The sequence below is a fragment of the Saimiri boliviensis genome, chromosome 4 (genome assembly GCF_048565385.1).
Source record: "Saimiri boliviensis isolate mSaiBol1 chromosome 4, mSaiBol1.pri, whole genome shotgun sequence".
Lineage (NCBI taxonomy): Eukaryota > Metazoa > Chordata > Mammalia > Primates > Cebidae > Saimiri > Saimiri boliviensis.
The window spans coordinates 26,033,448-26,050,266 of NC_133452.1; the positions used below are offsets into that span (position 1 = coordinate 26,033,448).

Consider the following 16,819-nt stretch of genomic DNA (forward strand, 5'->3'; position numbering starts at 1 on the left):
AATCAACAATTGTGATGCTGTCATTGCCTAAACCTTGAAAAAGTTTAAATAAGTTAAAACAAAAATCAGCTCATCAAAAACAGGGAAAGGTTTCAACTATGTATTTTAATCAAGTATGAATGGTTCCAAACATTAAATAATGTTGAAAAGACAAACTCTCCAGTTTAAACTAAAATAAATATTTCTGATTTTGATCTAGGGACTCACTGAAGCCAAGTAAGTTTTCTTATTTCTTTGACTATTCTGTTTCCTGCCTTCACTGTTCCTAAATCCCAAAAGCAACTCATCCAGTAATATAACAGGAAATACGAGTCTTAAGAACCTTAATATTCAGTTTTACCACCCTTTTGAAATAGTCCTTTGTATACAGCAAGGGAAAACTTAGCTTCCTAACAGTGAAACTTTCTCAGAAAAACTCATCTTACATTAGACAGAATAAACTCAGCACTTCAAAATTGAGTTTAACCAGGCCACTCTTCTACTTACAGCAAATTAAACCATATAATTCCTGAAAAGGCGTGGAGATGATTCAAAGAAATATTTGAAAACATCTGCAAAAAACAACTATGACAACCATACAAATAAATGAATACACCAATTCAAGTTATGCAGATATTTTCCTTTAATTTATCCAAACATTTCACATTCATGAAGTCATCTATTTCAGAGCAGATGTAAGCTTGTAATACTAACAATTAAAATATTACAGTATTTACAAGACAGTTGGCAGGGAACACTTGGTAGTACAAAAATAATACAAATATTGTATTTTTCTCTTATCTGCCAGTAAAAATGGCAAAGCAGTTTTGTCTTTCTGAAGACTCTAGTTAATTATAATGAAGAGCCCCTAATGAAGTGCCTTACCCTATGTGCTCCACTGTCTATAGCTTTAGACCCTCAACATTCTTCTTCAAGTTCAGCAGCTCTTTTTCTTGCCTTCTTTTCTCTAGTTTAAATGCTAATTTGTTAGCTTTCTTCTCCACTCTTCGTTCCTGTTATAAGTACAAGAACATACTTGTATTATTCATATCTTTAGTCTGATACACACTGCTTTTACAAAATTCCTCTAACTTTACTGGCACCAGTTCTTTGTAAATCTCACATTTGAAAAATACATTTTACCTTGCGCTCTTCTTTTATCGCTTGCTTTCTTGCCCTTTTATCTTCTTTGCTCTCATTTTTAGAACGTGGCTGGGTTGATACTTTAGGAAGATCACTGCCATTAATCATCTGCATTCGTTCAGCTTGCTTTGCTGTGAGCCCTTTCTTTGGTAAGACATTGAGAGGTATTCCTGTTTTAGAAGATATTCGAATTTGTTTGGGCTGCAATACGGATAAAATGGCACTAGAGTTATTTCTCATTCCTATTAAAAAATAGCTCATTAATGACACACAGTTGGTGCTTTTCCTACTACCACTGCTAGCCACAAAGATAAAAGTTACCGTGCAAAAATGTGCACTGCATCCTTCCAATAGCACACTAGGACTTACCTTTGGTTGATACTTGATAAGCTGTGGATGGTTATATAAATTTGAGTATGTACCTAAACAAACAAATAAAAATCATGTATCAATAAGCACATTTCAGTTCCACAAAACATTAGTGAATTCCTACTATTATTTCTGACCTTGTGTTTTCATAGTGCAAAATAACACCAGAGTCTAACTGATTGATGCTTTATTAATTGCTTACAACTTAGTACTAGAATATAAAGTTTATATATATATATGTGACATAGTTTCACTCTTATTGCCCAAGTTGGAGTGCATTGGTGGGATCTCGGCTCACTGCAACCTCTGCCTCTTGGGTTCAAGCTATTCTCCTGCCTCAGCCTCCCGAGTAGCTAGGATTACAGGTGCCCGCCACCATGCCCAGCTAATTTTTTGTATTTTTTAATAGAGACAAGAGTTTCACTAGGTTGGTCAGGCTGGTCCTCAAACTCCTAACATCAGGTGATCCACCCACCTTGGCCTCCCAAAGTACTGGGATTATAGGCATGAGCCACCGTGCCCAGCCTAAAGTTGATACACTTTAATACTTTAAAAATTATTATCATAAAGTGGATATACTTACTACAAATAGATTCACAATCCCACTTCTCTTTGGCTTCTTCAAGGACTACGGTAATCATCTCTTCCTCCTCAGACTCATCAAGCTCATTCATTGGCAGGTCTTGATCCTCCAAGGGTTCAAGGGTATTCAATTTTATACAACTTTTGGTTGAGTTTTTAAAAGTGAAGAACGAGAAGGGGGAAAAGTGACCTATTATTATACCATGTCACTAAAACTGCAATTTTCAGCTGTGGAAAAACCCAATGTTTTAAATGCATATAGTCCAGTGTCTCCTCTATCATCTTCTGTCAAACTCTGTTCTACCCAGCGCTGCCTCTTCCCCACAGTGAGTCTGGACATTCACTAGCTGTGTCTTTTCAAGGCAGCTTCCTAAGAAAACAGGTTTTTAAAGCCTAAAAAAGCATAATTCATCTGTCTCCCCAGAGTATTCAAATACTTTACTCAAACTATATAGTTCCTTGTCCTGCTATGGGATCTATATATTATAGTGATCATGGAACATCAGACCTTTCAAGCAGATCTGAACACTTCCTCGGTTTCTCTCAAAGAAGAGTCACCTTGATGTGGATGCTGATTTGCCAAAATAACCATCTGGTCAGTTCTGCTAATCCAGCTGGAGAAACAAATTCTTATCTTTTCACAAGACATAAATACCTACTTCTCAGAACACCTGGCATTTCAGAAAGATGAAAAGAGTATATATTTGGAATAATTCTTAATTCTTCAGCCCCAAAGACTAGAAACACCATCTTATTTTCCAAGTGGAATGTGTCCTTATATTTCTTTTTCTTTTTTTTTTTTTGAAATGTAATCTTGCCCTGCCACCCAGGCTAAAGTACAGTGGTGCTATCTCAGCTCACTGCAACCTGTGCTTTCCAGGTTCAAGCGATTCTCCTGCCTCAGCCTTCCAAGTAGCTGAGATTACAGGTGTGTGCCACCATGCCCAGCCTGTCCTTATTATTTCACACTCTAATAATACTCATTCTTCTATCAAAACTTTTAAGCAAAATAAATAAAACTTTTTAAGCAAAATAAATAAAAGTTAAAAAAATTTAAAAAATGGGCCAGGCACAGGGGCTTATGCCTATAATCTCAGGCCTTTGGGAGGCCAAGGCAGGCATACTGCATGAGGTCAAGAGTTCCAAGACCAGCCTGGCCAACATGCTGGAACCCCATTTCTACTAATAAAAAAATTAGCTGGGTGTGGCAGCATGCACCTTTAATCCCAGCTGCTCAGGAGGCTGAGGCAGAAGAAACACCTGAACCTGGGAGGCGGAGGTTGCCGGTGAGCCAAGATTGCCCCACTGCACTCCAGCCCAGGCAACAGAGCCAGAGTCTGTCTCAAAAATTAAAAAAAATAAAAAGCTGAACACACATTCTACCGTAACTCTTCTCAAGTCAAAGATACAAAGAACATGGCTCCTCACATATTCTTATTACATTCTACTTCAGAACGCCAAAACCAAAATGTAGGCAAAAGAGATGAACTATATATGAGCTAAAGTTTATGGAAAATGTACCACTTTTTCTTTTTCCCTTTTTCATTTTCTTAATATGAATTTTGAGTGGGTGGATTTTTTCCTCGATTCAGTTATACTATAAACCTTTCTTTGGAGTTGTTTTTTTTTAAAGAGCAGCTAAACAAGGAAAGAAAAGTCACTGTACTTCTCTGCCTTCTCTTTGTAGTAGTCATTCAAAACTTCCTGTAAGCGATTGCTGTCCACTTGAATAGAACCTTCCAATTCTGCATTATCCAGAGCTCCAATTTCGTCATCATCATATTGCTCGTAAAACTTGAATATAAACAGAGAAAAGATACCATGAAAAGAAAATGTACTCAGTAATACTACACATTTGTTTTTTTTAAACAGTAACTTTTTACACAAGCATTAACAAAATTACCATTCAAATATTAGTAGGGATTTAATGCAACAATAGGATGTGGAAGATATTTCTGCTCAATACTTTAAGACTTACATTTAGACTAAAAATAGGCTCCCATTTGACATGTCAATGAAAGGCATGATTCCACTCAGCTTGGAGAACAAAATGCTAGGCACAGATTACGCCAGAACATTTTTGAAGACTTTTTTTCTTTTCTTTTTTTTTAAGTATCACACTGTCTCCCAGCCTGGACTACAGCGGCACAATCGTAGTTCACTACAGCCTCAAACTCTCAGGCTCAACTGATCCTCGCACCTCTGACCCTCCAGCAGCTGGGACCACAGGCACATGCCACCACATCAGGCTAATTTTTTATTTTTAATAGAAACAGGATCTGCATTGTCCAAGATGGTCTCAAACTTCTGGGCTCAAGTGATCTACCTGCTTCAGCCTCCCACAGTTCTGGGATTATAGGCATGATCCACCATGCCTAGCCTGAAGATATTTTCAAATTCCTTATGCAAACTAAAAGATTGTTTAACTGAAAAATCTCTCACTAATGTATAAACTGCATTCTTATTTAGACAATAATGACTGTATCATGCAAATGCTGTTGATACTGTTAAGCTGTGACAAAGAGTAAACCGGGGGTGATGTGTCTCTTGAAGAGTGAGATTTGTAGCAAGTTTGCTTCTCCCTCAAGAGGAGAGGGAAAATAGTATTAGGTCAGAAGACAGCAAAGTAAGGACCTTTATTTTAGATTCACCTTGAAGAAAACTATTCCTTTATCTATTTATCATTTACGGAACACTTTAAACTTCTACTACATGCCAAGACACCACTTTAGGCTCTGGGATGTATCCATGAGCAAAACACAAATCTCTGCCCTTGGGGAATTCACATTCTAATCTGAGACAAATCTATACATGACATATATAATAAAGACGCACATTAGAGATGATGTTAGGAGATGTTATGTGCTACAGAACAACAGCATAGGTGGCATTAAGAACCTGTATAAGTCGGCTACAGGTTGGGATTATAAATAAACCCTGGAGCAAACAGAACCAAATACAGTAAATGAAAATTCAAGCTTTCAAAAGCATCTCATACTCTATTTCCATTCTGTTCCTTAGTGTTAGTTATGTCTGAAAACTCCAGGTGAGAAATGGAAAGAAATGGAATTTTGTTTGTGCTCCATCAGGCCGATACTTCAGAAACACAGCATCTTACAGACTACTGTTGGAGACGTTCAGAATCAGGATGTCAGAACTCAAAGAGGAAAATAAGAACGTTTGATCAGCCAATCCTATTGACCTATACATGTTCTTTCCAGAATCAAAACTAGGGTGATTGGCCTCGTAGAATGTGTAAAGGGAAAACGACAATAACTAGGGTACTCTTGTGCTCTGTTTTAATAAATTGAGACATGCTGTTTCCAACACTCAAAAGTTTTAGCTTTGGGTCCCAATCTCTCCCTTTAAATAAAAACAACAAAAAAAAAGGCACACATCAAGGCACCTAACATCTACTTAGCTTGGGAGCGAATCACCTGACTCAGCCAGAGATGTCCAGCTTCCAGATCAGCCTCAACCCGCTCGGCTTCATCAAGGTCCTCAAGCGGACTGCTTCTATCTTTATCTTTGCTACTTGTGGGGGTTTTAAGGGCCAAATAGAAACTTAAGTGAGTTGTCTATCACAGTTACTGAGAATAAAACAATTACAGCTACTTTTGGTTATCCATTCAGGTTGAATGGGATATCCTTTGAGCCACCTCCAGGTATAAACGTGTGATGTAAATTGGAAAAGTCACCTCCTCATAGGCGATTACTCTTTTTCTGCACAGTTCTATGCTTCCTTGGGAGTCTTTGTGCTCCTGTACTGCATTGCTGCCCTTCTGCTTTATGTTGGCTACACAAACCTATAGCTGGATAGCTGTAAACTTCCTATGATTGACTGTGTTGTTGCTACTATTTTGTGACTGGTGAGCACTTCAACCTGGGCTAAAGCTGATAGGTATTAAAAAAAATTACCATAAGATAGTACTAAAACATCCTTTATTTGGGGCCCTTACCTTCTCAAACCTCTCATCGTGTAGAGTCAGCTGTTCATTTCTCCTCATGACTGAGGAAGTCATCGAATACTCTGTGAAGCGACTTTTCGTTTCTTCATTCCAGAACAAGTGATCTGCTGTAGCTCCATGAGTTTCTCCAGGCACAGACACATCACTTTCGTCTGACAATGGGCCTGCAGAGTCATAGTCATCATCGCTATCTCCCTTCTTATCATCCACATCTTCCCACTCACTGTCATCTTCAATCACAGACTTCCTAAAGTAAAGGTCCGAAATTACCTACCAAAACAACTTAAAAAGTAACAGAACAAAACCACTTTACACAAGTAAAGGTATTTCCAGAAGAGTTCTTGTCTAGGCAGAAAGAGTGAAGGTGTTTGACCCATCTGGTTTGGTAGGAAAAGCAATGAATCTCACATTTTCTGCTCTAAAATACAGAGGTCTCAGATTAAATGCTCTTGAAGGTCTCTTCCAATTATTACGTTCTATGGTTACCATTGCACTGAAGCAGTAACACTTAGGTTTGAAATAAACCACACCTACTGTATATCCATTCCCTCTTCCTCCCCTGTTGGCTTATTGGCCTGAAGGATAAAGTCATCTTCAAGCAGATTATCTGGATCATCAAAGTCAAAATCATCATCAAGAGCTGCAACAATGTCAGGATCAAAATCCAGTCGAGGTCCTAGAAGGAAAACAAAAATTAAGCAATAATGCCCAAGATAGCAACAATTCATTCACTTAACTAACAATATAAGGACCTATGACAGTAAGATTCTATTTACACACTGACGACAAATGATTAAGAATAAAGAGTGATCATTCCAAGACAAACAAAAGGAAAAAAATGCTGCCTCTCCTTTTGATATCCACTGAAAAAATACCCTTCCATTATAGATCTATAATGTTAAACTTTGTCTAGCATAATTCAAAGCTTTTGTCTGCAGGAGGAAACTAGGCTTTAAATAACCTGTTAAAAGTAACTCAAATGAACGATTTGTAAACTGTTATATTTTCAGTCTTTTCCGATGATGAGATTTTAATAAATACCTACCTCTTTCTTCACATATGTTCTTTCATCTATAAAAATACTAGACTGACTCTGGACATACTGCTCTGCTCCACAAGGAACAGAAAATGAAAAAAACAAAAACAAACAAGAAAAACTTTTGACTGGCCTCCAACACCCTCTGCTACAGTCAATTCTTAACCTTCCAGTCTCATTTCTTTTTAATCCATACCCTTCCTTCCGGGCATGCTAAAGTGTGTAAAGTTACCTTATACTCATGTTCTCTTGCTTCTTCTCCCCACCCCAGCCCCTCCTTCTTCCACCTGCCTTTTACTTAAGAAACAAACTAGACATCACCTCCTTTAGAAAGCCTTGCCCAACTCCGCGAGGCTGGGTTTACGCTCCTTACCCCATTAGTATTATCCAAATATGCTGTAATTTATCATTTATGGTTTATTTTTCCCAAATGAGGTAAAGTCTTTAGGTCAGAGACTATGCTTTATTCTGTTTTAACCCAAGGCCCTGCCACACAGTGGCAACTCAAAAATCTGTAGAATAAATTAATTAATGAATGCCACAGGGCAAGTGTTAGTTAATAATTAAAGCAACTTAGGAGAAAACACCAATACCACTTCTGTGGACTTCTGTGTTTGTTCTGAAACACAATGTTAGCACTAAAAATTAAAAATAAAATTTTCCCCCAACATATGTGTAGATGGCAAAATGAACTTCTATAAAAATACCCGTATGCTCTTGGGAGAAATTTTGAAAGAGAACAGATTATTTTTTTAAATTACACTTCAAGTAATGAATAATGAATACTACTATTTTTGTAAGACGTTAGGTGAAGGTTACAATTCCTCTCCTAGATTACCAAGAATAGTTTCCCCACTCTTTTCTCCAAACAGGAACTCAAAAGATGTAAGAATTTGATGGTAGGAATACAAAAAAACAAAGATCACATTCATCCCTTCCTAATAATCCCTGATCTGGATTCCAGACATATTTCAATTGTTTCAATACTTTACTAGGAATAGAAAAGTGTTACATCATTTCTTTATGTTTTGCAAAATACGTTTATCCACATGAAAAGACAAAGGGATTAAACATACCTGAAACTGGAGCTGCTTTATTTAACAATCCAACATCTTCTTCAAACTCTGAAGCAAACACCGATGAAGGCAACTTAATTCCAGTGCTCTTGAAACAGAAATTGCACACTGGTTAGGTTTGTTCGGAAATACTTCTGAACTAGTGTACTGGGTTGAAGTCCCCCCAAAATCAATTTCTATCCAGAACCTCAGACTGTGACCATATTTGAAATAAGGTCCCCTCAACTACAATAAGATGAGGTCTTGCCGGATCATGGCCCTGTAGCAAGGCCACAGGAGGACAGAGACTCACAGGGGAGAATGCCATGTGCAGATGAAAGCAAACTGCAGTGAGACCTCTATAAGGCAAGGACTCCAAGGAATGACCACTGGTAACCTTTGGAGGTTAGCAATGAGCCATGCAACAGCCTCCCTCTAAGCCTCCAAGAAAAAAGCCGACCCTGCTGATACCTTAATTTCAAATTTCTGACCTCCAGAACCACGAGGGAATAAATTTCTGTTGTTTTAAGTCACCGAGTTTATGGTAATTAGTTACTGTAGTCCTAGGAAACTGTTACAACTACATTCGGTGTTCTCTCACCTGTGCTCCAGGTTATACATATGTTAAACAATGATATTTCCATCATCAACTCAAAAGCAACTCTCTGTAATACATCATGACACTTTCTCCAGCAGATTATTGCATTTATCCCTCAGCTTCCATGAGGCATCACCGTATTTTAGCAAAAGAACTAAAACTAGGAAAGTTTAAATGCGCTGCCTGCTTGAGAATGATCAGTAAGTGAGGTTTTGGGATTCAACTCCTGGAGTTTCATAACTCCACTTGCCTGAAGTTTCAAAACAAAATTAAACTTTTTCCTCTTAAACTAGAGATAACATCCTCATCTTCAGTAATAGCACAGCCCTTCTATGAATTGGCTATCTTAAATCCTTGGGTGGTTATAAATCATTTTTCTGTCCTGTGTCCCCTTGAAATCTCTATTATATACAGTGATTTCACTCCATTCTTTTGGGTATCATGTCATTTACAGTTAACCAAGACATAAATGACTGCAACTGCTCATATAGCTAGTCTATACCTAGTACAACCTTCATACCCACTGCTAGATTAAGCCCCTTTAATGGTTTCATCATGTGACCTTCCTGAATTTCTAACAGGTCTCAATTTTTCACTCTGCATTTAACACCCTGGTTTTCAAGGCCCTATAAAGTCAAGACCTACTCTATGTATCCAAATTTCTCAGTGACTCTATATGACCATGCAAATCAAGTCCACTCCTCAGTCTTGCAGTAATGCCAAACACTTTACTTGGCACACGTGCCTGACACTGAACCACACTGCTGGCAGTCTCAGCACCCTGACTAAAAACGTTCCTTCTCCTGTCTACAGTACCCACCGCCTGGTGGCCAGCTTGGTTCCTACCCTCCTGCATAAGCCCTTTCTGATCACTGTCCTAGAACTTCCCTTTGTGTGAACTTCCTGCCTTCTTCACATGCATGCTGCAATCTACTTAAACACGTGTTGCCTATATTCGCTGACTGGTTCTTAGGCCTTAGTTTCCTCTCCTCAACCAGTTGATAACATGAGGACAACCACCATGTGTTATCTATCTCTGTGCACCTCACCACCTGCCCTATCCTCAGCCCAGGAAGAGGCACAAAGCTGGAATGTGCATGCTCATTGGCCACCAAGAAACTTCTCTGAATTTGAAGCCTCTAAGGAGCATGAAAAAAGGCTACATATGGCAGTGTACCCACAGCAAGATGATATGGCTTCCAAAATGAGTTTCTCAGTAGCATAGACATGGGAAAAGAACTGTTATTTTCTGTAGAGTACATTTTTAAGAAAACAGCTTTACTAAGACATAATTCACATATAATTCACCTATTTAAAGTGTACAATTCAATGGTTTTTAAGTATATTACATTATTAATTACTTAAAATTGTGGTAAAATCAACATAGCCCTTTAGGTTTTATTTAAAAGGTACCTTTTGTGATATTTAACCTTACAAGTTTGGGATTAAACACAAGGCCAGCTTGTGTTAAATGAATTTACTTTTGTGAAATATTTTTCAAATCTTGAAAAGTAGTCAAAGAATCAGATACATGATTAGAGTCTAGATGAATTATTATTATTATTTTTTAGAGGAGTTCTGTGTTTTTATTGGTTGCAGTAGTTCTCAACTCTTAGGGAATCTGCCCAGCTACTTTCTACCATGGCAGCACTCTCTTTCTTTCATGTGAAAATCAGGGCCTGCTCAAGCATCAATCATTGCTATATTGCCTTTTTACACTGTCATACCCTGTTTCTAGGGGTTATTCATTATTTCTTATCTATTTGAATTTGGTGGTGTGTTGCAAAAACTAAAGTAAAAAAGTACATGGGACTAATCCCTATTTTTTCATAGCTCTACAGAAAACCAACAGCACTTTTGTTTTTAAATATAATTCAGTTGTTCCTGTAAACATCACTGAAGTGTCCATTTAAGAGCTTTATCCTGTTAAAAAGCCATTAGTGATTGCTTTTACTCAAAATGAATTAAGGATTAAAAGTTAGTCTTGTATTGGTCAATACAATCCAGCCAGGCAAGACTTTACTAAGAATTTTCTCCATTAGATAAACAAGTTGAGCCACTATGGAACCCCTTCTCTCTCTCAATAGGTTACAGAAGGAAGTGAGCCAATAAGACAACAATAAGGCCTTGGAGAAGAAGGAATAAAGAAGTTGGTTCTCTATGACACATGTGGTGGGATTTGGGGCCTTACTAACGAGCCACAACCTAGTTAGTGAATGAACCGCTGCAGTTCTCTTTTTGAGATGATATCTGGAAACCTAACCCTTCTGAGTCTCCTTAAGCAATAAGCTGTTGCCTGTAAGAACTATAATCACATCTTCCCCAAGGAAAGGAATGCCTAGACCATGACACAATTGTGGAATGAGGAGAAGGGTAAGCTGGTGCCCTTTCTATCTCTTTCCTTTTGCTCATAAACATAATAAAGAATGTCTCCTTTTTAAAAAGTGCTAGTGATATAAAAGTTTCCCACAGGGGAATTTACTCTACATCAAATTAAAAATAAGGCCACAGAAGCATACAACATGAGCATTCTTAACATAAACAGGGGAGGAAACAGAACTTAGACTAGCAGCACTAATTTCACATAAACATGTACTATCATTTGTCCCGAAAGAGAAGGTATTAAAGTGGACCCAACATTTGTTTACAAGACAGGTCTGGTATTATCATCCACTCATTCTGTTTTTGCTTATGGGTAGCCTGCTCATGGGCACAAAAGTGTTAAAGATCTGAATACTCCACAGAAGTTAAGTTCCATCTTAGAACAGAGTTTATGATCCTGAAACAGTTATGTTGTTAACATAACTGTTAGAATGTCAGCTTCTTTTCAATAGAAGAAAGAAGCTAACATGGCCATGTCTATCAATCAAAAGTTTTAAACCTATAAAAAGGCTGTTACTGTTGAAACCTGACACCAGAGAAGAGGTGACCTATTCTCTACTGATGGAATACATGTGCATATACATATATTATTTTAAGTGGAGGCATGGTCTATCTTTGTGCTCTTCATACTGACACCATTTCTTGCCCCAAACAGTTATCTTGATTTAAAAATGATTTCTTCACCTCATTCCCACACTGCGCTGATATTGCTGAAAAGCCTTACTGGAATTACCAGTGTTTCCTCTTTCTCCTCTCTCCTGTTGTGTGCACTGAAGGTACTTGAGGGAATGAGCTCTGAGGGTCCAGATGGTTCCTTCAGGTGCTGCAGGTAGTCATAGTCATCATCAAAAAACACTCCATACTTCCTCTGTTCTGCTTGCCTTTCTTCATTGCTTATCTATAAACAAAACGGAATTAGTACTTTCTTCACTGTTTATCTATAAACAAAATGGAATCAGCGTGTCTCCCAAGGATAAGGCATGGGAATATTCCAATGAGTATAGCCTTCCAAGTAGGAGGCAGATGGCACATGAATATTTTGGCTGATAGGAAAAAGACAAAGAATTGTGGACAAACTCAGGAAATGTACAGCTTCAAAACCAGAGTGGTACACAACACTACGATGGAATGAAAACATTCATGCTTTTGAAAGGGCAATAAAAATAAATAACAATTGCTCCTTCCACTAGACATTTCTGTGCAACATTTCAAGTCAACATATATACATACACACACTATTTTATCATCTATTTGGAGGGTTATAAGAAAAGACTTGGGAGGTCAGGCACAGTGGCTCATGCCGATAATCCCAGCACTTTGGGAGGCTGAGGCAGGAGGATCACTTGAGCCCAGAGTTCAAGACCAGCTTGGCCCAAATAGTGAGACCTCGTTTCTACAAAACAATTTTAAAAATTAGCCAGGCCTGGTGGTGTGTGCTTGTAATACTAGCTACTCTGGAGGATAAAGTGGGAGGATCACTTGAGCCCAAGAGGTATAAGTTGCAGTGAGCTGAGATGGGAGCCACTCTGCATGCCAGCATGGGCAACAGAATGAGACCTTGTCTCAAAAAAAGAAAAGAAAAAGAAAAGAAAAAAAAGATTTGGGTGCCTTGAAAGGTAAGTATAATTTCTTCTATTTATATGTAAAAAAAACCCTCTCAACATACAACAAAACTGACTTTACGGAAAAGCTAAACATGGCCCATGTCCTCCAACACTGTTTCATAATATGTACACTTAATAAGTACTGTCCAACATTAAGTCAATCTTTTCGAGGCTCCCTTGCAAAGCTCCCTGAGCTAACCCAGGAGCTCAGATATTTACATTTCCTAAGATGAGCAACCAGGAGGCACAATGCAATTTGTGGTTATGAAGTGGCAGGATCTTAGAGAAAGCACAGTTTGAGCATACACTGGTGTCCTAGATAACATGATGCTGCATCGTAGCTGCTGTTTTGGTAATATTTACCATTATTTTACAAAATTTGCTCGTTTAAAATCTGAAAGATCTTTGTCTTCCCAATCAAAATAACATGAATGACATAATTTATGTTATTTATGATGTTATGTTCCCCATCAAAACATGAAAAATCAGCAAATGTACTGAAAATTAACTTAATAGATTCTTTCCCAGGATATCCGTTATCTGAGAATAACAGCTGGCTAACAATTTATTAAAAACTATTAACATGGCTGGGCACAGTGGTTTATGCCTGTAATCACAGCACTTTGGGAGGTCACGCTGGGAGGATTGCTTGAGCCCAGGAGTTTGAGACCAGCCTGGGCAACATGGCAAGACTCTTTCTCAATTAATTTAAAAAAAAAAAAAAAGAAAGAAAGAAAGAAAAAAGAAACCATTAATAGTCTACCTATAAACTGGGTAAAGAACAGGACCTACTTTTTGTGTGGGCAACAGAACCCTCTGGGGTGCAGTCTCATCTGCTGCTAAAGGATCTCGTTGGCTCCGGTGGACCAAGTGAAAAGACACTGCTTTCTTCTTCTCTATAAAGGGCTTTTTCTTCCTGTGAGGCTTCAAAGGAACAAAATCACAACAATTAATTAAAACAGAACAAAACGATGGAGAATAACTCCATAGTCCAGAAATGCATCTTTAGTACTCATGTTAAAGACAAATACTTTTTAAAAATCTACACTTCCAGGGAAGGTAACATCAGCTGTGTTCTGTTGAATCCATACTTAACCTTCATTCAACAAATATTCCTTGAGCACCTACTCTGTGCCAGACCTTGTTATGGAAACTGAGAATACGGAAGTGGGAAAGTCAGATAAAGTCCCTGTTCTTAGCAAGAAAATCAAGATAATTTCAGGTGAAGAAAATATGAGACAGTGATGTGAAAATGACTTAAGGGCTACTTTAGACTGGCTGCTCAGGGAAGGCCCCTGGCAGACTGAACCAGAATGACAGGAAGCCTGCCACAACATAATTTGGAGTAGACAGCTCCACATAGGGTATCAACCAACCAGTAAATAAAATCAGGACACAAACAGCTATATTTAATAATATCCATCATCTCCTTCTACATTCTTGTTACGCTATTCAATTTTGACCCTCCAAACTGTGAAACCAATTAAATGGCTTTACTTTGGGCGCAACCTTATACTCTCCCACAAGTTCCCTTTCTCAGAGCAAACAGATAGGCAGACACCTGCCACTCCAACGCCGCCAAGGCAGACCAGCAGCTCCCTCTGCTCGACACCAGGAAGCACAGGGTGGCGCGTTTGTGTCTGCAGTCACCACCAGCTTTTAGTTAACCGAAAGCGCGCAGGGCTGCAGGATCCCAGGGGTAAAAATGAGGCCATTCTCCTCTCCAGGCCACATCCCTGGGAGGCTCGGCGGTAGGAGACTATAACTTGCATTAAAGAATACTCGGGTAGTGAGCACGGCCCATTCTGGGGTACTGTGCCGCAAGCAACCTCTGGCATGATCCAAACCCAGGCCGCAGTAGTCAAGGCATTACCGGAACCAGCCTGGCCTCTACAAAATCACAGCGCCCGGCCGCCGAGGCAAACAAAGCTTGCTCACCATGCTGCAGCCGCGCGACGCTCACCCTCAGCAGGGGCGGCGATGACACCCTCGAAGTCCGGCAGGGATACCAAAGACGAGCTGAGGGCCGCGTCTCTAGGTCTCACCACACGTGCGACTCCAGGAACCGGCGAAAACTTCACGCAGCCCCGGCAGCGGAAATGGACCAATCCGAGGAGCTGATGGGTCGCGACCGGAAGTTACGTACTTACTGCTTCTCCACTATCGCGAGAAGCTGCTAGGAGGTGGGGCTGCTTCGGCTCCCACCCACGGGCGGGCTGTGCTTTTCCAGCCTTTGGTCTCCCTCTGGGGAAAGAGAGTCGCGCGGTTTCCCAGCGCTGAGGGGCCGAAGGGGGTTTCTGTTTGTGGAGGAACCTCCTCTTACAGCTCCCTCCACGGAGACTAGAGGGGACGAATCTAGCATCCCCGTTGACCTGTGTCCCTTACCTATTCCCAACCATAACAAAAAGCCGGGGACACAGAAGGGAGGCGGCCACCCGGCTGGGGTCGCCTCGTTTCAGGTGTCCCCTCCCGGCGGGGGCGGGGTCGGTTGCCGTGACAACGGAGGCCGAGGCCCTTCGAGACCGCACCAGATTTGATCGGTTTTTATTTCCCACCATTTCAGGAACTGCTTTCCATCTGCCCTGTTAACCAAAGCCTGGAGACTGTTGACTGTAGAGGCATTTGAACTAATAAATTATATTCAGGAATCTCTGGTGTTTGAGGCCGGGCGCGGTGGCTCACACCTGTAATCCCAGCGCTTGGGGAATCACCTGAGGTTGGGAGAGACCAGCCTACCCAAAATGGAGAAACCCCGCCTCTGCTGAAAATACCAAGTTAGCCGGGCGTGGTGGCTCATGCCTTGTAGTCCCAGCTACTGGGGAGGTTGAGGCAGGAGAATCGCTGGAACCCGGGAGGCGGAGGTTGCGGCGAGCCGAGATCGAGCCATTGCATTCCAGCCTGGGCAACAAGAGCGAAACTCCGTCTTAAAAAAAAAAAAAAAATAGAGTCTCTGGTGTTTGAATGTTAACTCTCTCCCACTGTTTAAACAAATAGGCTATAAGCACGCATTCTTAGGAAGATTTCAGGTTGGTGCTGGCACACTCACGTAGCTTTTCTTGGACAAAAGTGTGTGGTAAATGCACTCACTTTCATCAGCAGATTTTTTTTTTTTTTTTTTCAAATTTGTTTTCCTCCTATCCCATTCCCAGTTTCTGGTGTCCTCTCAATGAATGAGTTACCTTGGATTGCGTCTTCATGTCGTAGGCATTGCCACTGGATTTGTGGAGTATTATTCTTTTATTACAGTAAAAATTATAGAAATAACTTAGGTTAGGACCATAAAACTTGTCTTGGGATCTTGCTTTGAAACAGAGATAATACATAGCACTCCTATGTGCCAGAGATTCATTATTATTATTTGTTATACAGAATTAAGGTTTTATTTCCGTTCAGTCAGTTGTATTTACTGTATCCTCAGGGGCTAGAATAGTGCCTAATGCATAGGACATATATGCTCAATATGTATTTATTTAAAAGAATTAATGTCTGGTACTTTATCTGAGTCACCTCATTTCATCCTGACCGCAACACTGTGAAAGAGATACAATGATCTTCAGCATCTTACCAATCCTAAAAATGAGGCATGAGAAATACAAATTAAATACTAAGTCCCCCAGCTGACTGAAGGGACCCCCTCTTGGCAAAGGGGACCCAGATTAACCTTGAAAACTGAGTTTTTGCTTCGCCTTGTTATATACCTTTCCTCACTGACCAGGGTCTATCAGCCTTTCTACCCTATGGGCAAAACAGAAGTCAACCCTTTCAAAAGACTCCACCACTGATAACAGCCTGATGCTGCCCCTCCTTTTTTTGCCTAAGAGACCACCCACCATGGAGTGGGTCTGGCCGACCTACAGAGCATGCCCAGTAAGGGTATTATTGGCCTTTACTTCACCTTTTAACATCAGACACTGAAAACTCTTCAGATCATGCTGATGCCCCCATTGTTTGTACCTGGGACCCATGAAGGTGCAGTGAAGCTCAGCTGCACATGCACGTGTTTTTCCTTTCATAAACATCATGATTCCTCCTATAGCATATTAAATACGTATATTCTGCCATCCTGCCCCCTTTCACTTTGCCCCTCCCTCAGAATGTATGTT

General features: G+C 39.9%; 1 protein-coding gene across 3 annotated transcripts; it reads right to left on the reverse strand.

Moving 5' to 3' along the window:
* Window positions 1-598: 598 nt before the first annotated feature.
* LTV1 (LTV1 ribosome biogenesis factor) lies at window positions 599-14,821 on the reverse strand. Of its 3 annotated transcripts, none has more exons than XM_010337540.2 (11): window positions 14,655-14,820; window positions 13,509-13,640; window positions 11,846-12,010; window positions 8,154-8,241; window positions 6,576-6,717; window positions 6,033-6,288; window positions 3,740-3,867; window positions 2,075-2,214; window positions 1,492-1,544; window positions 1,123-1,323; window positions 599-992 (listed from the first exon to the last, which is right to left on the reverse strand). In XM_010337540.2, exons 1-11 carry the CDS (start codon window positions 14,655-14,657, stop codon window positions 882-884), a joined length of 1,419 nt encoding a protein of 472 aa, XP_010335842.1. In that variant the 5' UTR covers window positions 14,658-14,820; the 3' UTR covers window positions 599-881. The 3 variants fall into 3 exon arrangements, with proteins under 3 accessions (XP_010335842.1, XP_003926906.1, XP_074253454.1); XM_003926857.2 differs by having other exon boundaries at window positions 11,837-12,010; XM_074397353.1 differs by lacking the exon at window positions 599-992 and having other exon boundaries at window positions 1,134-1,292; window positions 11,837-12,010; window positions 14,655-14,821.
* Between the last annotated feature and the right edge of the window lie 1,998 nt (window positions 14,822-16,819).

What these genes read in the sequence shown, in the direction of transcription:
- LTV1 (XM_003926857.2), bottom strand. An exon ending in TAAAGCAGCTCCAGTTTCAG is followed by an intron (nt 6,718 to 8,153) that starts GTATGTTTAATC and finishes TTTTCCTTCTAG; the next exon opens with GACCTCGACTGGATTTTGAT. An exon ending in ACGATGAGAGGTTTGAGAAG is followed by an intron (nt 3,868 to 6,032) that starts GTAAGGGCCCCA and finishes TTTATATTCAAG; the next exon opens with TTTTACGAGCAATATGATGA.